The 21,176-nt window shown below is 42.7% G+C and overlaps 1 protein-coding gene across 50 annotated transcripts in view; it reads right to left on the bottom strand.

Moving 5' to 3' along the window:
• Positions 1–603: 603 nt before the first annotated feature.
• The window catches only part of Tcf4 (transcription factor 4), a 344,539-nt gene continuing 323,966 nt past the window's right edge, over positions 604–21,176 (bottom strand). For 29 of the 50 annotated variants that reach the window (XM_030250374.1, XM_017317854.2, XM_030250375.1 and 26 more), the window contains 5 exons: positions 12,737–12,872; positions 10,442–10,604; positions 6,773–7,002; positions 5,748–5,888; positions 645–5,494 (listed from right to left, as the gene is read on the bottom strand). In XM_030250374.1, coding sequence (XP_030106234.1) covers positions 5,752–5,888; positions 6,773–7,002; positions 10,442–10,604; positions 12,737–12,872 — 666 coding nt within the window. In that variant the 3' untranslated portion in view covers positions 645–5,494; positions 5,748–5,751. Of the gene's footprint in view, positions 5,495–5,747; positions 5,889–6,772; positions 7,003–10,441; positions 10,605–12,736; positions 12,873–21,176 lie in introns of all 50 variants that reach the window. The other 21 variants (XM_017317857.2, XM_030250376.1, XM_030250382.1 and 18 more) reach the window with 3 other exon arrangements.

The raw sequence follows: 21,176 nt of genomic DNA, 5'->3' as shown, positions 1-21,176 counted from the left end.
TTCCCACGGGTGACACACATCAGTTTTTACAAGCTAGGAAAAAAAATAATACTTCTCTGACTGTTTACATCTGGGATAATAGTCAACAGTGCCAACCAGAATTTGGAGTGGAGCGTATAGTCTACCATGGCATGAGTACAATATAATAGCATAAAACTGCAAATAACAATAGGCAGCTTTCAACAAGTGATACAAAATAAAATTGTCCTGGAGTTTCATTTGTATTTATTTCGATTGGAAAGGTCTAGCTGAGAATGTTCTGCAAAAATAGCCAACCAACTGATCCAGGAGGTTTGGGCTGCAGACTCAGCAACCTGCCGCACAACCCCAAACACTGGCACAGTTCAGGGCTCTTCGAGTGCATTGCTCCAGTGTTACAGGTGCATTAATCACAATCCTTTAATTAGTTACTCCTCTAGACAGCTTTCTGTGTGCTTGCAAGCATCCTGTTCCATTTTCATTAAGGGGGCATCTCTTCTTGAGAAACCAAGGACTTTGCCTTTCAATTTGTTTTTGTGATTTTTTTTTTAATGTTTTGTTCAACGGTCAGTACCTCCAACACTCAGAATACAGGAAGAGTGGCTTTGGTCTTACAGAAGAGGGCTATGTGCACGAGAGGTGAAATGAAAAAAGTGTCAGAGACAGTTTATAAAAATGGCACATTTATTGCTACAGAACGGTCATGTACATGACTTCATCGAGTAACTACAGATGGGAACAGGTCTAGACCAAGCTGGGCTGTGGGCCTCTTGAAGGAAGTCCGGCACACAACCTGTTTGGACACTTCTACAAATCAGAAATACACCAAAAACATGAAAAAATTGAGGCACTCAGCCACACATTGAAAACAAGGTGTAACTGTTTATCTTTTTTTTTAAAACGTTTTCCCTTTTTTTCTTTTTTTTTAAACAATTTTTTAAAAGTTTTTAATGCTGCAGCTATGTGTACAGTCGCAAAAACAAAACAAAACATAACGAGAAACAAAAAAAAAGTTCATACTGCGACCTACAACTAAAAACAAACAAACAAAAAAAACCTGAAAACAAAAACAAACAGAAGCTCTACCATACAGTTTCCTTTCAGTAACACATGGTAAAATAACATCTTTTAAATAGCAAAATAAAGTAACAAACTTTTACTCATAATGATTCCAAAAATCTACAAAGAAGAAATACTCAGAATCTGACATTTTTTTTTGTAATATCCATGGTATAAAAGGATTACTCCTGCGAAAAATAAGCCAAATATATTTTTTTATTTTTAAATTTAGTTTTTTTTTCCTACTAGGGTGTACTACAGTCTATTTTTTATAGCAAAAAGAGCACTAGACAGACGAAGCTTTATAACAAAAAGCCAGGCACTGATACATGGTAAATCTCTGCTTTTTTTTTTTCTTATCTTCACTTAATTGCATCACAAGTAACAAGAATGAAAAAGGCCACAGTTCATATATTTCACCATTACATATGTCTATAATACTTGAAATGAGCATATGGCGAAACCAGTACTGCACAGAGATGAGTCACTTCAAGTCCCATGAGAAAAGACATCTCTAAAGAAAACAAACATAACCAAAGCAAAGTCAAGAGGAGGCCCTCAGGCCTTGGTGCCCCATTGTCTTGGAATCCAGCACATTCCATCTTCACCTCCGTATGTGTTATTTATTTATTTATTTATGCTTCCAGTCAGCCGGCAGACTACATGTTGTGCTTGTTTATGCTGAATGGTTTCCTTCCTGACTTAAGTTCCGTTTTGGACACAGACCATATTCTGCCTGTTGGATGCAAAGATGGAAAAAAAAAAATCCTCTCAGCCCCTAGTCTCAGTTCGACTCCCTCCCACTTCCCAATCCCTCATCAAAACAAACATCATGAATATTAATAATAATAATAATAATAATAATAACAATAACAATAACAATAAAATCAAGATAGGAAAAAAAAAGTGGAAAGACAAAACAAAACCAGGAATCGGAAGACTGAATTGGAATCAGTTGGACCACTGGGTGGGCTGAAAGCTGTCAAAGCATTAGTGTTCATCACTGCCATACAGAAGACAAAAAGAGTAACAACTCCAAGATGGACAGATCCCTAATTCTGCATATTCATAATTTACTTTAATGTGGAGGTGGATCAACTGTTCCAAGTTGCTTTCAAAGTCTCTTAAACCGATCCTGCACCTAAGCCTCACCGCCTTCGTGTATGTCTAGTATAGGATGAACACTTATGAAATGTTTGTGTAGTATTTTAATCCTGACTTCTGCTAAGTTTCTTTCAAAAATCCAGTGCAGGAATACCAATATCTTACCTGGGTTTGATAATTACAAAATAACAACAAGGAAAACAAAACAAAACAAAACAAAACAAAACCAACACGTTAAAACGGCCACATTTCCTTTCTCCTTCTTTTTAAAACTGGAGATACACCTGATTACTACAAAGAGGGTCAGATCAGGTTTCCGCACCAAGCAGAAAGTAGCCAGCAGCTGCTGCTGGCCTTTGGGGAGTCTTTTGCTTATTTCCAAAAGGAATTTGACAATAGCCATATTACATTACCAAGTAATGAATACATCAAAGCTGGTGAGAACATGAAATTGCAGCTTTTTCTCTGTCCGAGTGAGAACAAAATATAAAAGCACCAATTGAAAAAAAAAATCTCAAATGATTTAATTTAAAAATTTAATTTTTTGCTTTGTTTACAGAGTTGAAAAACTTTGATTCTGCTTTAGTAAGCACCTTTATGATAACATGTATCAAAAGTGCCACTCTGAAGATATCCATCAATGCGGGGAGGATTTCCAGTTCCCTAAAGAGTAAACACCATATTCTTTTCTATACGCTTCTCCTGAATGTGATCGGACGATACCTGTTTCCTATATAATAATATTGTTCCTAGGGATACCCGCCTTGGCAGACTATACAAAATGAGTGCAGAATGTATCACGGAAAGAAAATCTTTAACATGGTGAGAGACCACGTACACATGTTTTCCATCGTTCAGGGAGGAGGGGAAGTTACTGTCTTTCTTCTTTGCCCTTCTTGGAGCACCTTTGTGCCACCGCATCACAGCAAAGTCCCCGAAGAACTTTTTATGAGATTTGATTCCTGCTATTCCCCTACATTTTCAATCCACCTCCACATTTTAGGAACTTCTCAACAAATCAAAGCATTTTAGTTTTATCGCTACTGAACATATTTACAATTTTCAACACACACACATACACACACACACACACACACACACACGCGCAAGAGCACACACGCACACACATGCACACAGCTAATCAAAATGTTCATGGGTTTGTAAAAGGTGACCACGTGGTAACTATCTTATTTGTTCTTACATTTTCAGAAATGAACATAAATTTCAGATTCTTGTAGCTCACTATTTCATTTAAATGACTTTTTAAAACCACACAGTTTAAAAAAAAACAAAAAACTGATACAATGTATTAAAACACATAATAACAAGAGTCTACATGTAAAAATATAACTTTTACATACACAGTTTCAAAATAATGATAGGTTTGCCATTGGTTGCATAAAATTTACAGATGTGTTTCGTCACTATGTAACTGGTAGTTCAGGACAACAAATGGGGTATTTAGACCATTTCCGCGGAGTTATGGCATTTACTCAGTGCTGATAGGTGGAAAAACTACTTCAACAGGGATTTTTTTTTTCCTTAATACATGCCAAGATTGTGTGGCTGTCAAAACAGAACCGAGTTAGAGACAAAAGGATGCTGACAAATGCTTACGTAGGAGTCCTATGTGTTCACTGCACTACACACCAAAGTCCATTGTTGGAAAGACTTACGATGGGAATTGGTTCAATTGTGCCCAGAGTCAACGCTAGCTATCTGATGAGTTGCTGTGCCGTAGTTTGATCTATGTTTCTATCAAATGTTAAGTATAAACTTCACTCATACTGGCCAGAGAGAATACTGCGTTACCCCTCCTCACAAAAGTGCAACTTAATGCTTTAGGGCTTATAAGGCTTGTTATAATGCTGCATGATTGGTTGGCATTTTTTTTTTTTTTCAGACGAAGGAGGAGGCAGGTAAGTCATCTACTTTTTAGTAAACCCATTTTGAAAAAAAAATCAAGAAAGCAACAAAAATCAATCAGCTCTGTCACACTCCTTGCAATTTTCTCATTTGACGGTTTTTGAACTTGACTTTCTTTTTTAGTTTTTTTTTCTTTTTTTCTTTTTTTTTTTTTTTTTTAATTTTTGTATTTTTTCCAAAAAAAATCTGACCATGTATTCAGAAACGTCTCGGTCACTGCACACTACTTCGGCTACACAGGTAGGTAACACTTGAATCGTTTTTTTTGTTAAATCACAGCCACTTTGATTATGTTATGTTTCCGATGATATAAACATTGGAAGGCACAGTGGTAACATTGTAGCATTCTAACCGTGTACCTCTGAAAATCCCAGGGGAGGGTAACAAGGGCAGCGCCACAAGCCAGACAAACGCTTTTTGCCTCGCCCGGGCAATGCTGCATGTAATTCCTACACATGATGTGACTTTTAAGTCCTGTGTTCCCAAAAGACTGGAGAAACAACTTTTTACTATTTGTGAATGAGAAGCAACTTCAGGGTCAGCATTTCGTCCTGCACTGCCCCTCCGGAAGCAGAGTTGGCACTACAGGTTACGATAACAAACCGGGGGAAGGGACAAAAATCAGACAAAAAAAAAAATCCATATTTACAGTAAAATCTTTCTTTTAAAAAAGTTAATCAGTACTATTTTTTTACAGGAGAAAAAAGTCTGAAACAAATCAACAAAAGCTTACCATAGTCACTAAATTTTTAATATATATTTATATATATATTTATATATATATTTGTCATAGGTCTATAACATCCATCTGTCCCTCCTACCCTAAGGAATGGCTAATGTCATCACTTCGTTGCCATCAGGACGTTTGCTGGTTTTGTTACGAGGGCAGCCGGGCTTCCCCTATTCAATATCCGGTAATTAGAAACACTAGCTGACGTGAATACCAACAAAAACGTTCATGTCGTTTTCTTCAGAAGTACACTTTTTCATTATTGCAAGTTTACAATTTTTTTTTAAATTAAATATTTTTTTCAGACTTACAAATTAATTATATTTTTTTTTTCCAAAAGAAGTTTAGGCACAAATGCATTGCTCCACAGTGTGGGAGGATTGCCATTCAGTCTCTGGGCTGTGTCTCAGCCTGTACATACCGCTTCGCACATTCAGAGTGATATGTTAAAGAAGTCGTCCCTCAAGTTGCATTTTTTTCTTTCTTTCTTTCTTTCATTCATTTTTTTGTTTGTTTTTCTGTTTTTTGATAATTGGGAATGCTGAAACCTCTTGCGTCTGCGATTCATAACTACTCAGACTTGTCTTATATTACAAAAAAAAACGGGGTTAAGGAGCAGTGTTTATGTGGGTTTAGGGTAATACAGCTGTTAAGGAAGTGGTCTCTTGTTTAATGAAGCAAGGTAGCAACTTGGACCTGAAAAAAGAAAAGGAGAAAAAAACAATTAATATAGTGATAGAAAATTTTTTTATTATGATTTTTTAAAGTGTCCCCCCCCCCCTTTTAAGAACTAAAAATAATTGGTTAATCTGGGGAAAACCTGTTGTTTGTGGCTCATGTGCCACAGGGAACTATGGGGTAGCAGCGGAACTGTGGGGTAGCAGCGGAACTGTGGGGTAGCAGCGGAACTGTGGGGTAGCAGCAATGGCGGAAAGCTCACCCAGCGTACCTTTTCACATCTGTCCCATGTGATTCGCTGCGTCTCCCATCCCAGGGTGTGGGCCAGCCAAGGAGAGTGGGGGAGGCTCTGAGGACACCTTCTCTTCCTCCCTTCTTTTCAGACAGGCAGCTTTCGGGTTCAGATTCCTTTCTGTGGAACATGAAAGCACAAGTCATCCCATCACCCATCAGCACGGGACTCCACAGAGGGTCGAGGAGCGCTTCTCTGCGCATGCCCGACTTTCAGACTCCATTTCACGTGACAGGACGAGGGAAGAAGTTAGGGAAGGTGTGCTACCCGGTGGCCCATCTCAATGGCCATTAACTGCATGCAGAATCTACCACTTTACAGTATACAGGAAGGTATAACGGCTTAGGCCTGACATCCCTGCACTTGAGGGTCTGCGTCAGGAACATTGCAAACGTAAGGTCAGTCTGTGCTATAGAGTTCTGGGCTAGACTGAGCTACACTGCAAAAGCCTTCATCAAAATGAGAACAACAGTTCTAAACAACAGGCCAGGAAGATAGGATGGCGCATTAGGAGTGATTACTGTGAACGCATTGAGGACCCGGGTTCAGTTACTAAGCACCCACAGAAAAAAAGTCAGGGGTGGCGTCAAGCTTGCAGTACAGCACTGGCAAGACACAGAGACAGGCAGATCCTTAGCATTCACTGGCTAGCTAACATTAGTCTAAATGGAAAGCCTCAGTTCCCAGTGAGAGGCCATGTCTCAAGAAAGGAGCTAGATAATGCCAAAGGAATGATGCCCCAGGCTAACTAACCTTTGGTCTACAAACACACACACACACATACACACATGCACACTTGTACCACACACATCTACCCCCCCACAAAAGAAAGGACTGGAAATAGGTTGGCCAATCATGTCTGAGGATTGAGAACACAGATGGAAAAGCTGTAGCATGGCACTACTTAGAAGAATCTTCTCCAGGTTAATTACGGGAGACAGAGTTTGATACGGTCCCGTATCCAGGCAATTCTCGGGAGGGTGCTTAAGCATCTCTCTGCTGACCTCGAACTTGCTGCTCCAGGCTGAGGATGACAGCCACGGCCTGGTGGAGAATCAGGAGCTTGGTCTGGGGCTTGTCGCTCTTCAGGTGGAGCTGCACCATACGGCCAAGCTCCTTGAAAGCCTCGTTGATATCTCGGACCCTCAGGCGCTCACGGGCATTATTGGCCATCCTCCGTTCCTTCTCGCGCTCAGCCTTCTGCTCTGGGGTCAGGTCCTCATCATCGTTATTGCTGTAATGCAAGGGGAACAAGACCTTTACTAACGGTGTTGGGGAATGATGGTATCTGTGTTACATTTTCTTTGACACTTATCGTATTCATCATTAGCAGGATTTTACCCGTTTGACCTTCATCTGACCTTGGGGTTGGTTTAGAAAATGCACACATTAAACTTTTGGTTGCTCCCCCAAATTCTACCCAAATCAAATGGAAGGGATGAGCTGGGCTCCAGCAAGGCAGGGTTCATCTGTCCCGTTGCAGAGGACACTCAAGGAGAATGAAGACTTCATGCACAGTTGCTTAGTCTTAATGCAGACAGCAACCCAGGCTTAGCTTATACTTATAAAAACACTGAAAGATTGCTTAAATCATCTTTAAAATAAATTTCACGCTGTGATATATGAAACCTATGGAAAATAAGCAATTGATAATCAGGTTTGGTAAACACAAGCCAGGCTACCAGGAATATGAAATCGAAATATCAGAGAACAGACTGTCAGGCCACCTCTGAAGACTGTCCAGTCCACCAGCCTTGTCTGAGTCTTGAGAAGATTTCCTCTGCACATTAAATAAAAAGATGGAAGACAAACAAACATGATTTCTGTGGTCTTTCATATCATGGCTTGGGAATCTCCAAAAGAAGCCGAGGAGACCTGAATTGTAAGCAGCTAAGGAACACAGTCCAAACCGAAATACTTCCTGTTTGTAAGTGACCATGACCTCTGGGTGTCACAGAGGAAGCAAAGCAGGGTTCGCTGTTAGAACTAAAATATTCTGTGACTCATGGCAAAAGCATGGGCTCAGTATGCATAAGGTCGGGGTCTGACCGTCTCTGATGGTCATCGTGACCCTCTGAGACTCTGCAGTGGAAGGTGAACAGAGGGGTGGACGAGCCATCTGGAAAACATATTATTCAGGGATGGACGCATGGAGCCACGGGGTCAAACATTTTAAGGGCTAGACGAGATACCATGCGCAGAAATCTTTCCTGGATCCTGTGCTTGAGAAACATTAGGGGAATATAAAGGAAATATGCACATACACACACAGAGAGAGACAGAGACAGAGACAGAGACAGCAGAGACAGACAGACAGAGAGAGAGAGAGAGAGAGAGAGAGAAGGCTGATGACTACTTTCAGGCCAAGCCTCTGGGTACAGAAAAGAAGCTGGAAATCACTGTCCCCACCCCCCCACCCCCGCCCTAATTGTTCAAAGAGTCAAGATGATGAATCCTAACACTTAGAACGGAGGATGTGGAAGCTTAGTTCTTCCCTGTGTCTGTAATGAATGCTGACTTCGAAGGTATGGATACAGCCTTCCCGTGCTGCCTGTCCCCGAACCTCCAAAGCCCGACTTGCAATGCCCTTGCCCATGACTGTGTTATGAAGTGCTTTCTCTGTTTCTTTCTACTCTTGGGTTTTCACAACAGGGCTGTCCACCCATTTGGAACTGTTTGTTTTTGAGGGGGAGTAAGGGGGGGGTCTTATTGTTGGTACGGGGTTAGAGTCGAGGACTTGGCTTCGTCCTCTTGCATATGGGACACAGGGAAGAAGAAGCAGGCCCACGGCTGGATACTGAAAAGAAGGGAGGGAGAGGAGGGCGTATAAATGCTGAGTCTGGTGTGGGCTTGCAGGGAAATGCCATTATGAAACCCATCACTAACTACAACAAGAATATGATACTAAGAAATAGAAGGAAAAAAAAAAAGTCCCCAGGTGACATCCCAACTGCAAACAGGGCCACCTACCCTGGTGAAGAACTAACCAGGAGAAAACCACAGTGGCATTCTTGGACTCTGTGACATACCTGATGATGTGGTGGTGCTGGGGCAGAAGTGGCACACTGGGACTGGGGGTGGGAAATGCTGACGGAATGACCTCCCAGCCAGCCCTGATTATGCTGCAGTGGGGGACGGCACACCCCTCTCTGAAGCCTACGGCAAGCCCTGCAAACCCGCTCTGTCTCTGCTTCCACCTTTTCCTCATTTCCCCTCTGGCTCCCCCTTTTCCCTCTTCCAGAATTTCTGCTGGTGGCAAGGGAACGCAAGCTGTGACCAGATTGTTCCTGCACACCATTAAGCTAAAAGGACTAGTTGAGTCTCTGTTAGGCCGATCCCAGAGCAAAAGACCAGCCCTATTTCTAGATACTGACCATGTGTCGTGCCTTACGTAGCTGGGAGCCAGAAAATAGAAACCTGTCCACAAAAAGTTTTCAGGCTAATGGCTAGTTAGAAACTAGTTACTTACATAAATGAATTGCTCATGGACATAAACTAGATTTGAAGAGACCTGCTTCTCTGCAGACTCTAAGAGGCATGCGCCGTGAGTGGTATGAGGGTGACTGTTAAAGAGAAGACACTTAGTGGCAAGGGAAATGGTGTTCTGAAACTTCCAAGAACCCACCGACATGTCTATGTGATGGCCACTAAATTACCAAGAACCGACTTGACTAACACAGAAGCTGTTCAGGATGTGAAATCCCCACCCAAGGATTTCTCGCCACTGTGGCCACAAATCAGGAAACGCCAAGGATGGGAGAGAGGGGAAAGATAGAAGCTCAGACAAGGAGTAGCAGGATGTGTGCTACAGAATGTAATTTGTCACGGTAGCTATAAACACATGAGAAGGCAGTGTGAATTCAATTCAGGAAAGACGCCAGCTGTAAGCCCCCAACTCCAACCACACCCTTTGAAAGAAGCCGTAGTCTCGACACCAGTGGGTAATCTGCAAAGAAAATTAACCCAGAGGAATGAGGGATGTGTATGGGTGCCATGGAATTCCAAACCATCCAATGACCAGATTCAAGTTTAAAGAGACACACCGAATGAGAAGGTTCCAGATATTTAAGAACATCAATTCCAATTTGAAGCTATTTCCCTGTGGTTGGGTTTGTAGTAGCGGGGGTTGGGGGTGGTGGTGGTAAAGGGGTGGGGGGGAATAGAAAAACATTAGAATGTATTTTACACGCAGCAACCTGTTTGGGATAAAACTGGGAAGTCAGAATCTTCTTACTTTAGAGATAAGAAAAAAAAGAAGAAAAACCTTACAGTTGTATATACAAGCAATTGACTCTTTAGCGTGACTAAAATCCGCCCTTTTAGAAATATTTTAGGGAAAAACCACTTCTGAGCAAATTTGAAGAATACAGTTTTAACACAAAACTGTTTTCTTGAATCAGGTACGAATCAGGTGCACCCGAATCAGGCGCAGAGAATTTTCTGGTGCACAATTAGCATCGGGTCCGAATTTGTAAATCCAAAGGCCTTTCGGCTCCACTAGAAGGCGGGTATCTTAAGCGATCCCTGAAGTGCTTCTGGGACAGGCCTTTCATTTCCCTCTCAACGGAGGCTTTACCTGCCAGGAAAAAACCGAGCGGTTTCTTCCTGTTCTGTTCACTTCATCAAAGTCCAATAAAGGAATTAAATGAAGCGACAGTATTATATACTGTTACCTAGATCTTGACCTAGTAATTGATTTGATATCCTTCTTGTCGTCATCTAATTTCTTGTCCTCAGAAGATTTTGTGTCTTGCAGGTTCTCATCGCCCTCGTCGTCGGATTTGATCTCAGAGCTACCAGAAGACACGCTCTGGCCCTGGAGGCCTGGTGGCATCCCTATGGAGAAAAGAAATCAGAAAAGAAACGGAGAGGTCAGGTGATGTCCCAGAATGCCATGCGTAAGTCCACATCCCCGCCCCACCCCGGAAATGAAAAGCTTCCAGCCACGGAGGACACGCCCGTCCCGCAGAAGTGGGGATCCCTCCTCGTTTCTCCTGCTGTCTGGTGAAGTTTCCGAAACGCACCTGTGGAAACAAGTTTCCCTTGCGTCGGCTCTGAGGTTAAATTCTATTTTGCAATCTTTTGGAGTAGATGGTAATTTCACTGTCTACAAAACATCAACTTAATTGCAATGAAAATCATAATCACGAAAATCATACACCTCAATGTTCTGATTAAGAGCCCGAGTAAATATCAGCTATTATATTGAGTTTCTTCCATATGCAATGATTTAATAGAAAAATGTCCTTAAAATATAATTCCCAGGGAGTACGCTAAATATGTGCAGTCAAGGCTTCAATAGATACCCTAATGATATTCTGAAATTAAGCTTCTCTTATGTTGGAGGAGTAATCAGCGTTTAAAACTGGGACCTATGGAAGGGGGTGCGCTGCTCACAGGGGGGAACCTGGAGTTTTATCTTGGCTCCACCGCTCACGTTCAGGCAACGTTTGGCAGGTTAGTTGTTTGTGTGTATGTGTCTCTTGTGGGCGTATGCTCACATGTATGTGCCTGTGAGCATATGTGTTCTCCAGAGGAGGCAAGGAGAGAACATCTGGTGTCCTTCCTTCTCCATCACTCTCTGCCTAGCCTTTGAGGCGGGATCTCTCCCTAAAGCCCAGAACTCATGTCTTCTTGGGTATCTAGAAGCCAGCCAGCTCCAGTGGTCCTCCTGAGGCCTCTCCCATTGGATTTAGGGTTGCAGGTGTCAAGAGGATGCTCAGCTAGTCATGTGGGTGCCAACATTTACTCTCTGCCTCTCATGGTTGCCCAGCAAGTGCTCTTAACCACTCTCTGGCTTTCATATTACATTTAAAACATGACCTAAGTCGGGCGTGGTGGTGCACGCCTTTAATCCCAGCACTCAGGAGGCAGAGGCAGGCGGATTTTTGAGTTCAAGGCCAGCCGACTCTACAAAGTGAGTTCCAGGACAGCCAGGGCTATACAGAGAAACCCTGTCTTGAAAAACAAAAACAAAAACAAACCATGACCTTGATGTCATCTGTTTCTCAGGTTGATGCATGTCTATCGCAGAGATCTACTTATAACCTGTGTAGTCTAAAAATTTGTGACTCAGAAGTTGTTTCACGGGTCAGGAACATTTGTACCATCTGGGAGCCCTGTGCAATGCACCGTCCACTGCTACACTATCAGAATCTGCAATTTAATTCGACTCTTGGGCTACAGTTTGAGAACCACATAACAAAGTGTAAGAGAAACGCTGTGGGTTCACCATTGCTTGGGTAAAGAATGAATGACAAAAGTCGTCAATATTTGTGTTGGTTAACAGCTGAAAGGTTAGTTACAGGAATCCCCAAGGTAGCATTCGTTATCTTGTTTATTTTAAACATGGAAGGAATGAGGAGACACCATAAGTGGCCATTGTTCGTGTGGCCCAAGAGTAGCACAGGAAGCTGGGCCCAGGTTGAGTCTCTGTAGCACAATTTCCTGGGGACATGACAAGTCTTTGTCATTGGGGCAGGGGTGGGGGTGACACACAGCCACATGACACATTGTTACGGGGCTTGATCACTCCAGAGCAAACAACAACCAACCCAACTCCTTTTTTTTTTCCCCTCTCTTTTTTAATGTACCTACATTTCCTTCCATCTTAAACAACAAAAACAATTTCCTTCCGACCCATTTGGAAACCTCATTTTCAGGCCACAACTAACCATATTAGGGGATCTAAATTCGTAAAATGTGGAAATAGCTAAAATAACATTTCCTCTCGGCAGTCTGTCGTCTCATTCCCTTCTCAGATGGGACTGGGATGTCAGAGGACGGCTGAGGGAAACAGTTACCGAAGGAACACAATCAGCCAGCCAAATTCTAGCTCCTTTCCCATTATTTACCATTTTGGTACCAAATTTGCTTCTTGGTTTTCTGCCAGGGCTGCCAACATGCAGCCAAGGATGCTTGAAAACAATATGAAGTCGACTGTTCACCAAAGGTCAGACGTGACTTACCTCTGTAAGGGTCTTGGGGTGGGTTCAAGTCAGGGGAAGTTGCAGACTGGACCGGAAGTTGTGGGACCGGAACCTGGTTTGGCAGGAGAGAATGGCTGCCTCTCAGAGCCACGCCATCTTCACGGTGGGCCCCAACCTGAAACAACAAAAGGAATCAGAGGGCTGAGTGTGCTCTGGAGGGACAGCAGCTATTTTCCAGGGAGGGGGTTATCTGGGACTTGATGCAGTAAGGGTAGCCTGGGGGAAGGGGGGGGGGGGGAAGAGGAAAGATCCTCCCAGTGCATTTCACTAGAGGGCGCTGAAGGACTGTATATACACCTACAGTTCTGTGCAAAAAGAAAAAGAAAAGAAAAAATACAAAAACAAAAAACCAACACTTAACACTCAGTAAGATGCCATGCCTTACATCCAGTGACAAATATGGCAGAGCAGCTCAGGCAGGTAAAACGTCAAATTGTCTCCCAGGGTGCTGCAGTGGAGCGCGCTGATTCGTACCCATCTGTCTTCTATCATGTCCGCCAACAGATCCGACAATTATCTTAATGCCCATATGCTTAATTGTGGGCTTCTCAATTCCCCCATTGCTATCGGAAATCCTACAGGAATTTCAATTTGGCATTCGACTTTCATTTCAGGGGATAAGATTCTCAGGCCTGCCATTCTTTTTTTTTTTTTTTTTTTTTTTTTTTCCTTCCTCTCTCGATCTCTTTTTCCATAATGCCAGCTAAGTCTCTGACAGCGGAAGCTGTAACAGTATGGGACATAGCCCCTGCTCGGCGCGAATATAATAAAATGTCACCTGGCTTTCCCCAAACTGGCAGCTCCCATTCCAAATTAATGTTCACTGTATTTCATCAGCTGCAGAGTTCCAAATCCAAGGGGAAACCACTTCTGCCAATAGCACCACACCGGAAAATATACCAATAAAGGTTTTATTAAACACACCAGTAATGCCATCATTGCCGTGTGAGGATGTTTGGCCATTTTTCCAGTTTCTTACCATCTCCACTACTCGGATTTTAAGAAAGACACCAGCCCCAGGGTCAGAACTAGAGCACCACAGACTACAAATCCTCTCTCTGTGAGCAGGCAGGCTCTCTCTGAACTCAGGTCTTTTTCTACAGGCAGGCCCTGGCCACCTACTCCTTCAGGCATGTCTCACCAATACTTCACATATTTTTTATTTTCCTCAGGAATAGGAAAGGCAGCCACTTTCCAAGCAGGTTTTAGTTTGTGATTTTTACCCTGGAAATTCCAATGCATCCACTATCTTGCATTTCCATAGGGATGACTCTAGGTTGGGAACCCTGAAAGTGACTGCAGTTTTAACCTTAGTATAGATGACAGCACTTCTCCTTCAGGGGCCTTCTCTGTAGGCAGCTGTGGGAAGATTTGAGGTGCTCTTCGTGGTTTTCGTTTAAAACAGATGCTAATTGAATATTTCCTCTCTCCCCTAGTTCTCACGATAGGGAAAAAGAATGTATGACCTCGCTATAGTCTGTGTCTCAGCTGACTGACAGTCTGGGATTACAGAGTGAAAGAAGGTAGAGCCCCAGCGTCTCGGGGTCGCGAGTGCCTTTGATGTCTCAGTGTTCTGTGTCGTTTGAGTTATGTGAATGACCTTGGATGGGTCCAGCTCCAGGTGGTAATGAGCTGCAGCCTGTAGCTCTGGAATACTATTCCAGTCTGAGGAGTTAACTTGGACAGCTGGTCTTCTTGGCCACAGACAGTATATCTCAACCCTATTCACTTATCTATTAGAAATATCATCGCTAGCCCCACAAAACACAAGGCAGGTTGGTGATGGAGACTAGTGCAAACCCATTACAACTATAGCTATCCAGACAGACAGGGGACCTCCCTGCCCCAGCTCAGGAATTTACTAACTTATCACAGGCTAAGTATACATAACCAAAAAAAAACTCTCTTTAATCAGTGGGTTGATTTTTTTTTTCGTGATAGAGTTTCTCTGTATAGCCCTGGCTGTCCTGGAACTCACTCTGTAGACCAGGCTGGCCTCAAATTCAGAAATTCGCCTGCCTCTGCTTCCCGAGTGCTGGGATTAAGGACGTGTGCCACCATGCCCGGCTCAGTGTATATTTTAAAAATTCCTTGCTTACTAAAGCTCTGTTTTGATGAACTTCTATCTAGATTGAATAGAATTAAAAGTAATTTGTAACAATAGTTAATTTTTCCACTAATAAATAGACTCTTCTCCCTGTAGTCATTGTAATGTAGTTTGAGGTACTCACACACTAAAGGTGAAATGTAAAACTGATTTATTTAATTACTACTGACCTATCAGACACTATTCACTTCATTCACACCGTCACTGTACAAGTGTGAGAAACAGAGAGATGAACAAGTCGGATGGATCCAGCCCTCAGGGCTTACAGCAATCCTTGTCAAACTTATGTACTAACCATAAGTATGTGGTGTTCTGGCAAGATGGGACAGAGGCATATCTAAGCTAAAATAAAATAAAATTCATCCTAAAACATTGGAGTTTGGGGCCCAGAGAGCCCTGGAAACTAAGAGCAATTCCTTTCTCTTATGGACCTGCTGCTGGCCCCACTTGTTTGTGCCTCTGGAGAACCCGTGCTGTCCTCTGGCTCCGGCCCTCCTGCCCCAGCCTACTCTCTTCTCTTCTACAGCATCCTTGGGAACATACTTCCTGGCTCTGTAACTGCTGTGAGCAATTCAAAGTTCCGAGAGTCAAGACTACCTGAAGGACTAGCTCCTCTCTTTGAAGATAACACGGGCCAGAATATGAATACACAGCTCTGTGCTCATGTGGTTCAAGGTTCATAAAACGAACAACACAGCTGCCTTGGTCTGCTCCTTCTGCAGACCTGATCAACCATGTAAAGTAAAAGCTAAGTTACTTTGGATCTCAGGTCAGAACATACACTAATTCTGGTGCAGCCAGAATTGAAATTCACCTGCCTCAGTTTATCACTCAGAATAATCAAATTCATTTAGACTTATATTAACTTTTTGAATCACACACATACCATATAGTTTAAATAATCACAGTTTCTGAAGAAAATTAGACACATTAAACTCACAGAGCATAGTACAGTCCTTCTCAACCTGTGGGTCACGATCCCTTCAGGAGTCAAATGACCTTTTTGCAGGGGCTGCATACCAGATAGCCTACATATCAGATATTTACATTGCAAATGTAGAAGAATTCCAGTTATGAAGTAGCAACAAAGATAATTTTATGGCTGGGGGTCACCACAACATGACGAACTATATTAAAAGGTCACAGCATTAGAAGGTTGAGACTCACTGGTTTAGAGGGACACTGAAGTCTAAGCTTCATTTCAGAGACGAAATCTAGGGGTAAGAATGGCCAAGTGACTTACCTAACAACTAGTTTAGAACCAGAAAAGAGCTAATCTAACTGAGAAAGCTTATGCCATTAAACAATTTTACTGGGCATATAAATATACACTTACGAGAGGAAAATGAGTTAAGGGTCACATGCGGGCTTGACTTCTGGAGCTTTGGTTAGAAAACTCTGTGTGTGTGTGTGTGTGTGTGTGTGTGTGTGTGCACGTGAGTGCACATAAAACATATATAGATATATAGGTATCTATACGTATGTTTATGGATACGACATGCATATAGATACATGTATATCCAAGGATCATTTTATTTTTATTATAGAAAAATAAAATCAGAGCTGACCAACTCAGGCCAAGGCCAAGCTGTCTAACTAAATTACAGAATTTAATATTTGCCACGACTCTTCCAACATAAACAGATTTAAAAGACAAGCAGCCTCAAATTAGGTGGCCGCTGGCCAGGCTGATTCTACTCAGGGATGCTGAGGAGCATCTCAGCGAAGGCGCTTGTCCTTATCCTCGAGCTAACAACAAACACCCCAAACAAAAAAGATATTCAGTGCTTTTGCTCTCTTTGTTTCCAGGGAGTATTGTGAAAGTAATTATTCTGTTGTATTTAAGAGGCCTATTTCATGGATGGGAAAATGTATTAAATTTCATTTGGCAGTTATTCAATTCTAGTTAATGTTATCGCCAGAGATAACTGCTTCCAAACAGGCTTTCAGACCCTGGCCCCTCCTACTCTACCATAATCCTTCTAAAAGAGCAGGATGGGGACTTTTGGCAAACGTCATCTACCCCTGTCTAGACCCATGTAACAGTGGCGCAAACCCAGATATGTTATTGGAACTTTTGGCTTATTGAAAACTGATGCTTGTTATTGATCGCTTTCTGTTTTCAGAAAGAAAAAAACAACAACAACAAGGAAAGTTGGACTAAAAAGGAAGATGCCTGATTCGTTTCTTACTCTTCTCTCTTATGTTTAAAAAAAACCACACAAACACAGTCACACACACACACACACACACACACACACACACACACACACACACACTCAAATTGGGGATGGCTCCCTGTCATTCTGACTTATTGACACAGCAAACATTTTTGGTGTTCAAAGGCAATCTGCCCATAAAATATCATTAATATATGACAGTTAAAGGATACTCAATTTCAGCTTCTGTCACCTTCTTAGATCTCTGTCAAGTTAGAGAAAAAGCAAACTTATATTCGCCCATGTGCAAAATCCCATTTAGGCAAACAGTGGATTCTTTAACGAGGTAGGAACCAGATGGAAGATTATTTATTACTGGTTTGTACTTGGAGCTCAGAGCTCACGCAAAGCTAGCAGTGGATCAATACTGTGAGGAATGTACCTAAGACCCAGGGACTTGTAGCAAACAAAACAGAATTCTAGAGCCAGCCATTGCAGGGAAAATTCTATCATCCAGGGTATCCTTGAACCATGAGTACAATCCCCTAACCACTCAGTTTTTTCAAATTATCACTTTTTTGTAATCATTCTCATCATTAAACATTTCAGGGACTTCTCACCGAAAGCAAGTCTGGGTACAGCTCTGGTGTTCTGATTTCCTTGACTCTTTTAAATATTACTGGGAGCTGATTTCATAACTGTCGTGAGAATACCTCATTTCCCCCCACCCCTGGAATCCCACTTTGTCTGAAATTTACTGTGGTTTCTTTTTAGACATATAGTTAGCGCTTATTCTGAGATGGAATAATTTTTAAGATGATTTAAAATTTTCAGGATCGACTTCGTTTATGTTTATGAGTGTCTTCCCAGCATGCACCTGTTGTCTGTGCAGCATCTGCATGTGATGCCTGCAGAGTTCAAAGGAGGGTTCAGGTCCCCTAGAATTAGAGTTCCAAATGACTCAACGGCCATTTAGGTGCTAGGAACCAAACCTAAGAGCAGCCCGGGCTGTTAACCACTGAGCCCTCTCCCCAGCCCCTTCCAGTGATTTGCATAGAGTCTAATTGATTGTGGCTTTAGTAGGATTTATCTATCATGTGACCAACTAGACCACTCCCCTGTACCATACACCAAAAAAAATGGTTATAGCTCTGTGATAGGGTTCTAAAGATGTAAACTTGTAAACACTGAATTCAGTTTGGTTTTCTTTCTCTTAGTCTCATGTGTTAGAACTGTTTTGTTTCTTCCTTCTGTATTTCCAGCGTTTGGTGACTCCAGCTCTTTACCTCATTTTCCTACAGTGGAGGTGATAACAGGATGCAGTGGGCCAAGTAGGGACTGGAGTGGTGACTTGGGGCGCCCAGTCCACTCTACTCCAGGTAGCAGGGTACTAAAATCTATTATATGGGACTAACATTGATCCAGGTATAGTGAGCCACACCCACCAATCATGGGGATCATGCCGAGGATCTGCAATGACCTGGAAGTCGTTTCTTTTGTTTAGAGACCAGCTGGACGATTGCTGCACACTGGTGACTGTGGATCCCTGAAGCATGCGTGCGTGTGCGTATGCGTGTATGTGTATGTGTCTGCTCTTGCAGCTGACTTCCCTGCACACCATTCTGGAGCCACACAAACTGGCCATCGTTAGAGGCATACCATGACATTCAGCATCTACTCATAGTTTCCCTAGTTGTGGGGAGCTGAGGATGTGCTCCGTGCAGGTATAGAGGGTGGATGACGTCCTGAGGAAGTGTAGATTGTTGATATAGGGAGGGCCATGTCAAAGAACTGTGCCTCAGACCCTCGGGGATGGCCAAAGCCTTCCACCCAAGGTGAAGCTCGGAGTGATGGCTGAGCCTTACTCTGGCCTGAGTGTGAAGGCTGGCAGCATGTGCAAGTAACAACAAGGATGTTTCTGTCCTGATACTGCACCTATAGAAACCTCCTTCTGAGATTAGCCAACCCCTCCCTCTGCGCTATATATAATAAACACATGGAGTGAGTCTTGGGTTGTTAGCATAGTTGGTGTGGCTCCTTCAGTGCAGATATAACTACCTGATCCCAGCTTCTATGTATACGCCTACCCTTTCCTTGGTGCTCATTCTTTCTTCATTTGCTTTCCTCCCCAGCCAGGTTTCCAGTGCCAGGCTGTGCAGGACATAGCACCTAACAAATGCCTATAGTAAATATTTTTAGAAGGGACAGAGGTATAAAGAAGTCTGCTCAAATGAATGAAATGCATCGTGCCCATCTCTTCGGAAATCTTCACCTTTGGAGTAATAGACCCTTTCCCCAGGATTTGGCCCTCAGTCAAGCATAGTTGTGTTCTATGGGCCAAGTCTGCAAGTTCCATCTTCTGCTTGTTGATTCTTCCCCTGGACACCAGGGGACTCTCTCCGTTGTCTCTTATTTTTAAATTAATCAATCTGAATCTTTTGCTATCTACGTATGACTCCTCAGTGGCTGGGCTCCCTCCAACATTACTGTGGGCCAAGTGAAGGCCTTCCTGCTGGGCTAGTCTCTTCTCTTGACCCCCTCAAAGCTTATTCATTATGTCCTTCATAAACACAGGGCTGTCTCTAACCCCTTCAAGACAGCGGAGATCTCCATAATTCTGCATTTTGCCACTGCTGTGCTGGCCCTGACTGAGTCACTACAGGTACTGCGCATAAAACGCAGCCAAGGCGCTGTTGGCTGGCACTGGGCATAGACTTTAAACTTTGCTCTGCGTAAAGCCAACACTTGCCTGGGTTGTGAATGCCACTGGGACAGGGCCTGGCTCCAGAGCACAGGACACCACAGTCATTTCAGTGTGCAGGTGACTGTTCCCCAAATACCAGTGCTGTGCATCCAGGAGGAGAGGTCTGACATTTATGACATTCAATGATGCCAAATATCCATCTCTGCATGTTTCTGACCAATAACAGACATTCCATTTAACTTAACAAATGCCTTTAAGATATCCATATGCCAGGCACTCTTTAGGTACCCAGAGGGGGAAAAATAACATTAGACAAACATACCTATTACTTAACAGACACATTGAATTGGTGGCATGATATCATTATGATATAAGACACAATAAAATGGATTTCTTAAAAGAGAACAAGGTCACGGAGGGTTTAAAGGACGATGCAGTCACATCTATTTGGAAAAACAAGGGCAACTGAGATAAGTTTGAAGGACAAGGAGGATTTTGATGGCAGTTCTCTAAACCTATCTGTAATAGTCTGAGATTTGACACTAATTACATAATCTCCCACTGTAATGGAAAATTTATATTTTTACATCAATAAATGCACTAGGTAGTCTCTGTCTGCCTCTCTCTCCATGTCTCTGTCTGTCTGCCCCACCCCATCTCTCTCTCTCTCTCGCTCTCTCTCTCTGTCTAATTCTGTATCTTTCTGTCTCTCTGTACATGAAGCAAGCAACTAAGGGTTCTGTGTTAACATGTGTTTTCATATTGTCAGACTACATATCTCTGACAGAAAGCAGATTGTGTGTGTGTGTGTGTGCAGACCATTCTAAAGCTCAGCAACTCCACTACAAAGCAAATGCACAGGGCATTCTGGACACACATGGCACCTCACTGTATGTGAGTATTATTGGCTCAAATGATTCACTCTTATTTAACTGCAACGAAGGCTTTCATCTCCCAGCTATACAGTAATGGTTTCCATATGACCAGTGGCTGCTATAAATAAGATCAAAAGCAAAAGAAAGGATTTAATAAAAGAAAATGACATTAGGAGTAGCAGTAAATCAAGGAAAAATGCCAATATCCATTTTTTTTTTAATTCTTCCTTTCGGGGGTGGGGAGGACCACAATGCCCTAAGTACCTTGTTCAGTATTTCATGGAGCATCGCCTCAAAGAGCAGGTGTGTGGAAAGTCTAACTGTGTATGTTTGACCGTGGCAAAGGTTTAGTGGAGGAGGGTGATGGAGAAAGTGAAGGGTAGGGGCCACAATGGCCCCTTTAGAGTCACTATGGAGAAGCAGGAACAGACTCAATAGCCAGTTTGAGGCTGTGAAGTCTCCCCTTTCTGCCCTAGTTAACTGGGACAAACTTTTTGGTAATCTCAGAGAATCACAACATTGCTCAACTCTAGTACATGTGTTCTGAGAAAGGAAGTTTTTTTTGGCAAGGCAG

The sequence above is a fragment of the Mus musculus genome, chromosome 18 (assembly GCF_000001635.26).
Source record: "Mus musculus strain C57BL/6J chromosome 18, GRCm38.p6 C57BL/6J".
NCBI classification, from domain to species: domain Eukaryota; kingdom Metazoa; phylum Chordata; class Mammalia; order Rodentia; family Muridae; genus Mus; species Mus musculus.
This window is presented reverse-complemented; position numbering and strand designations above follow the sequence as displayed.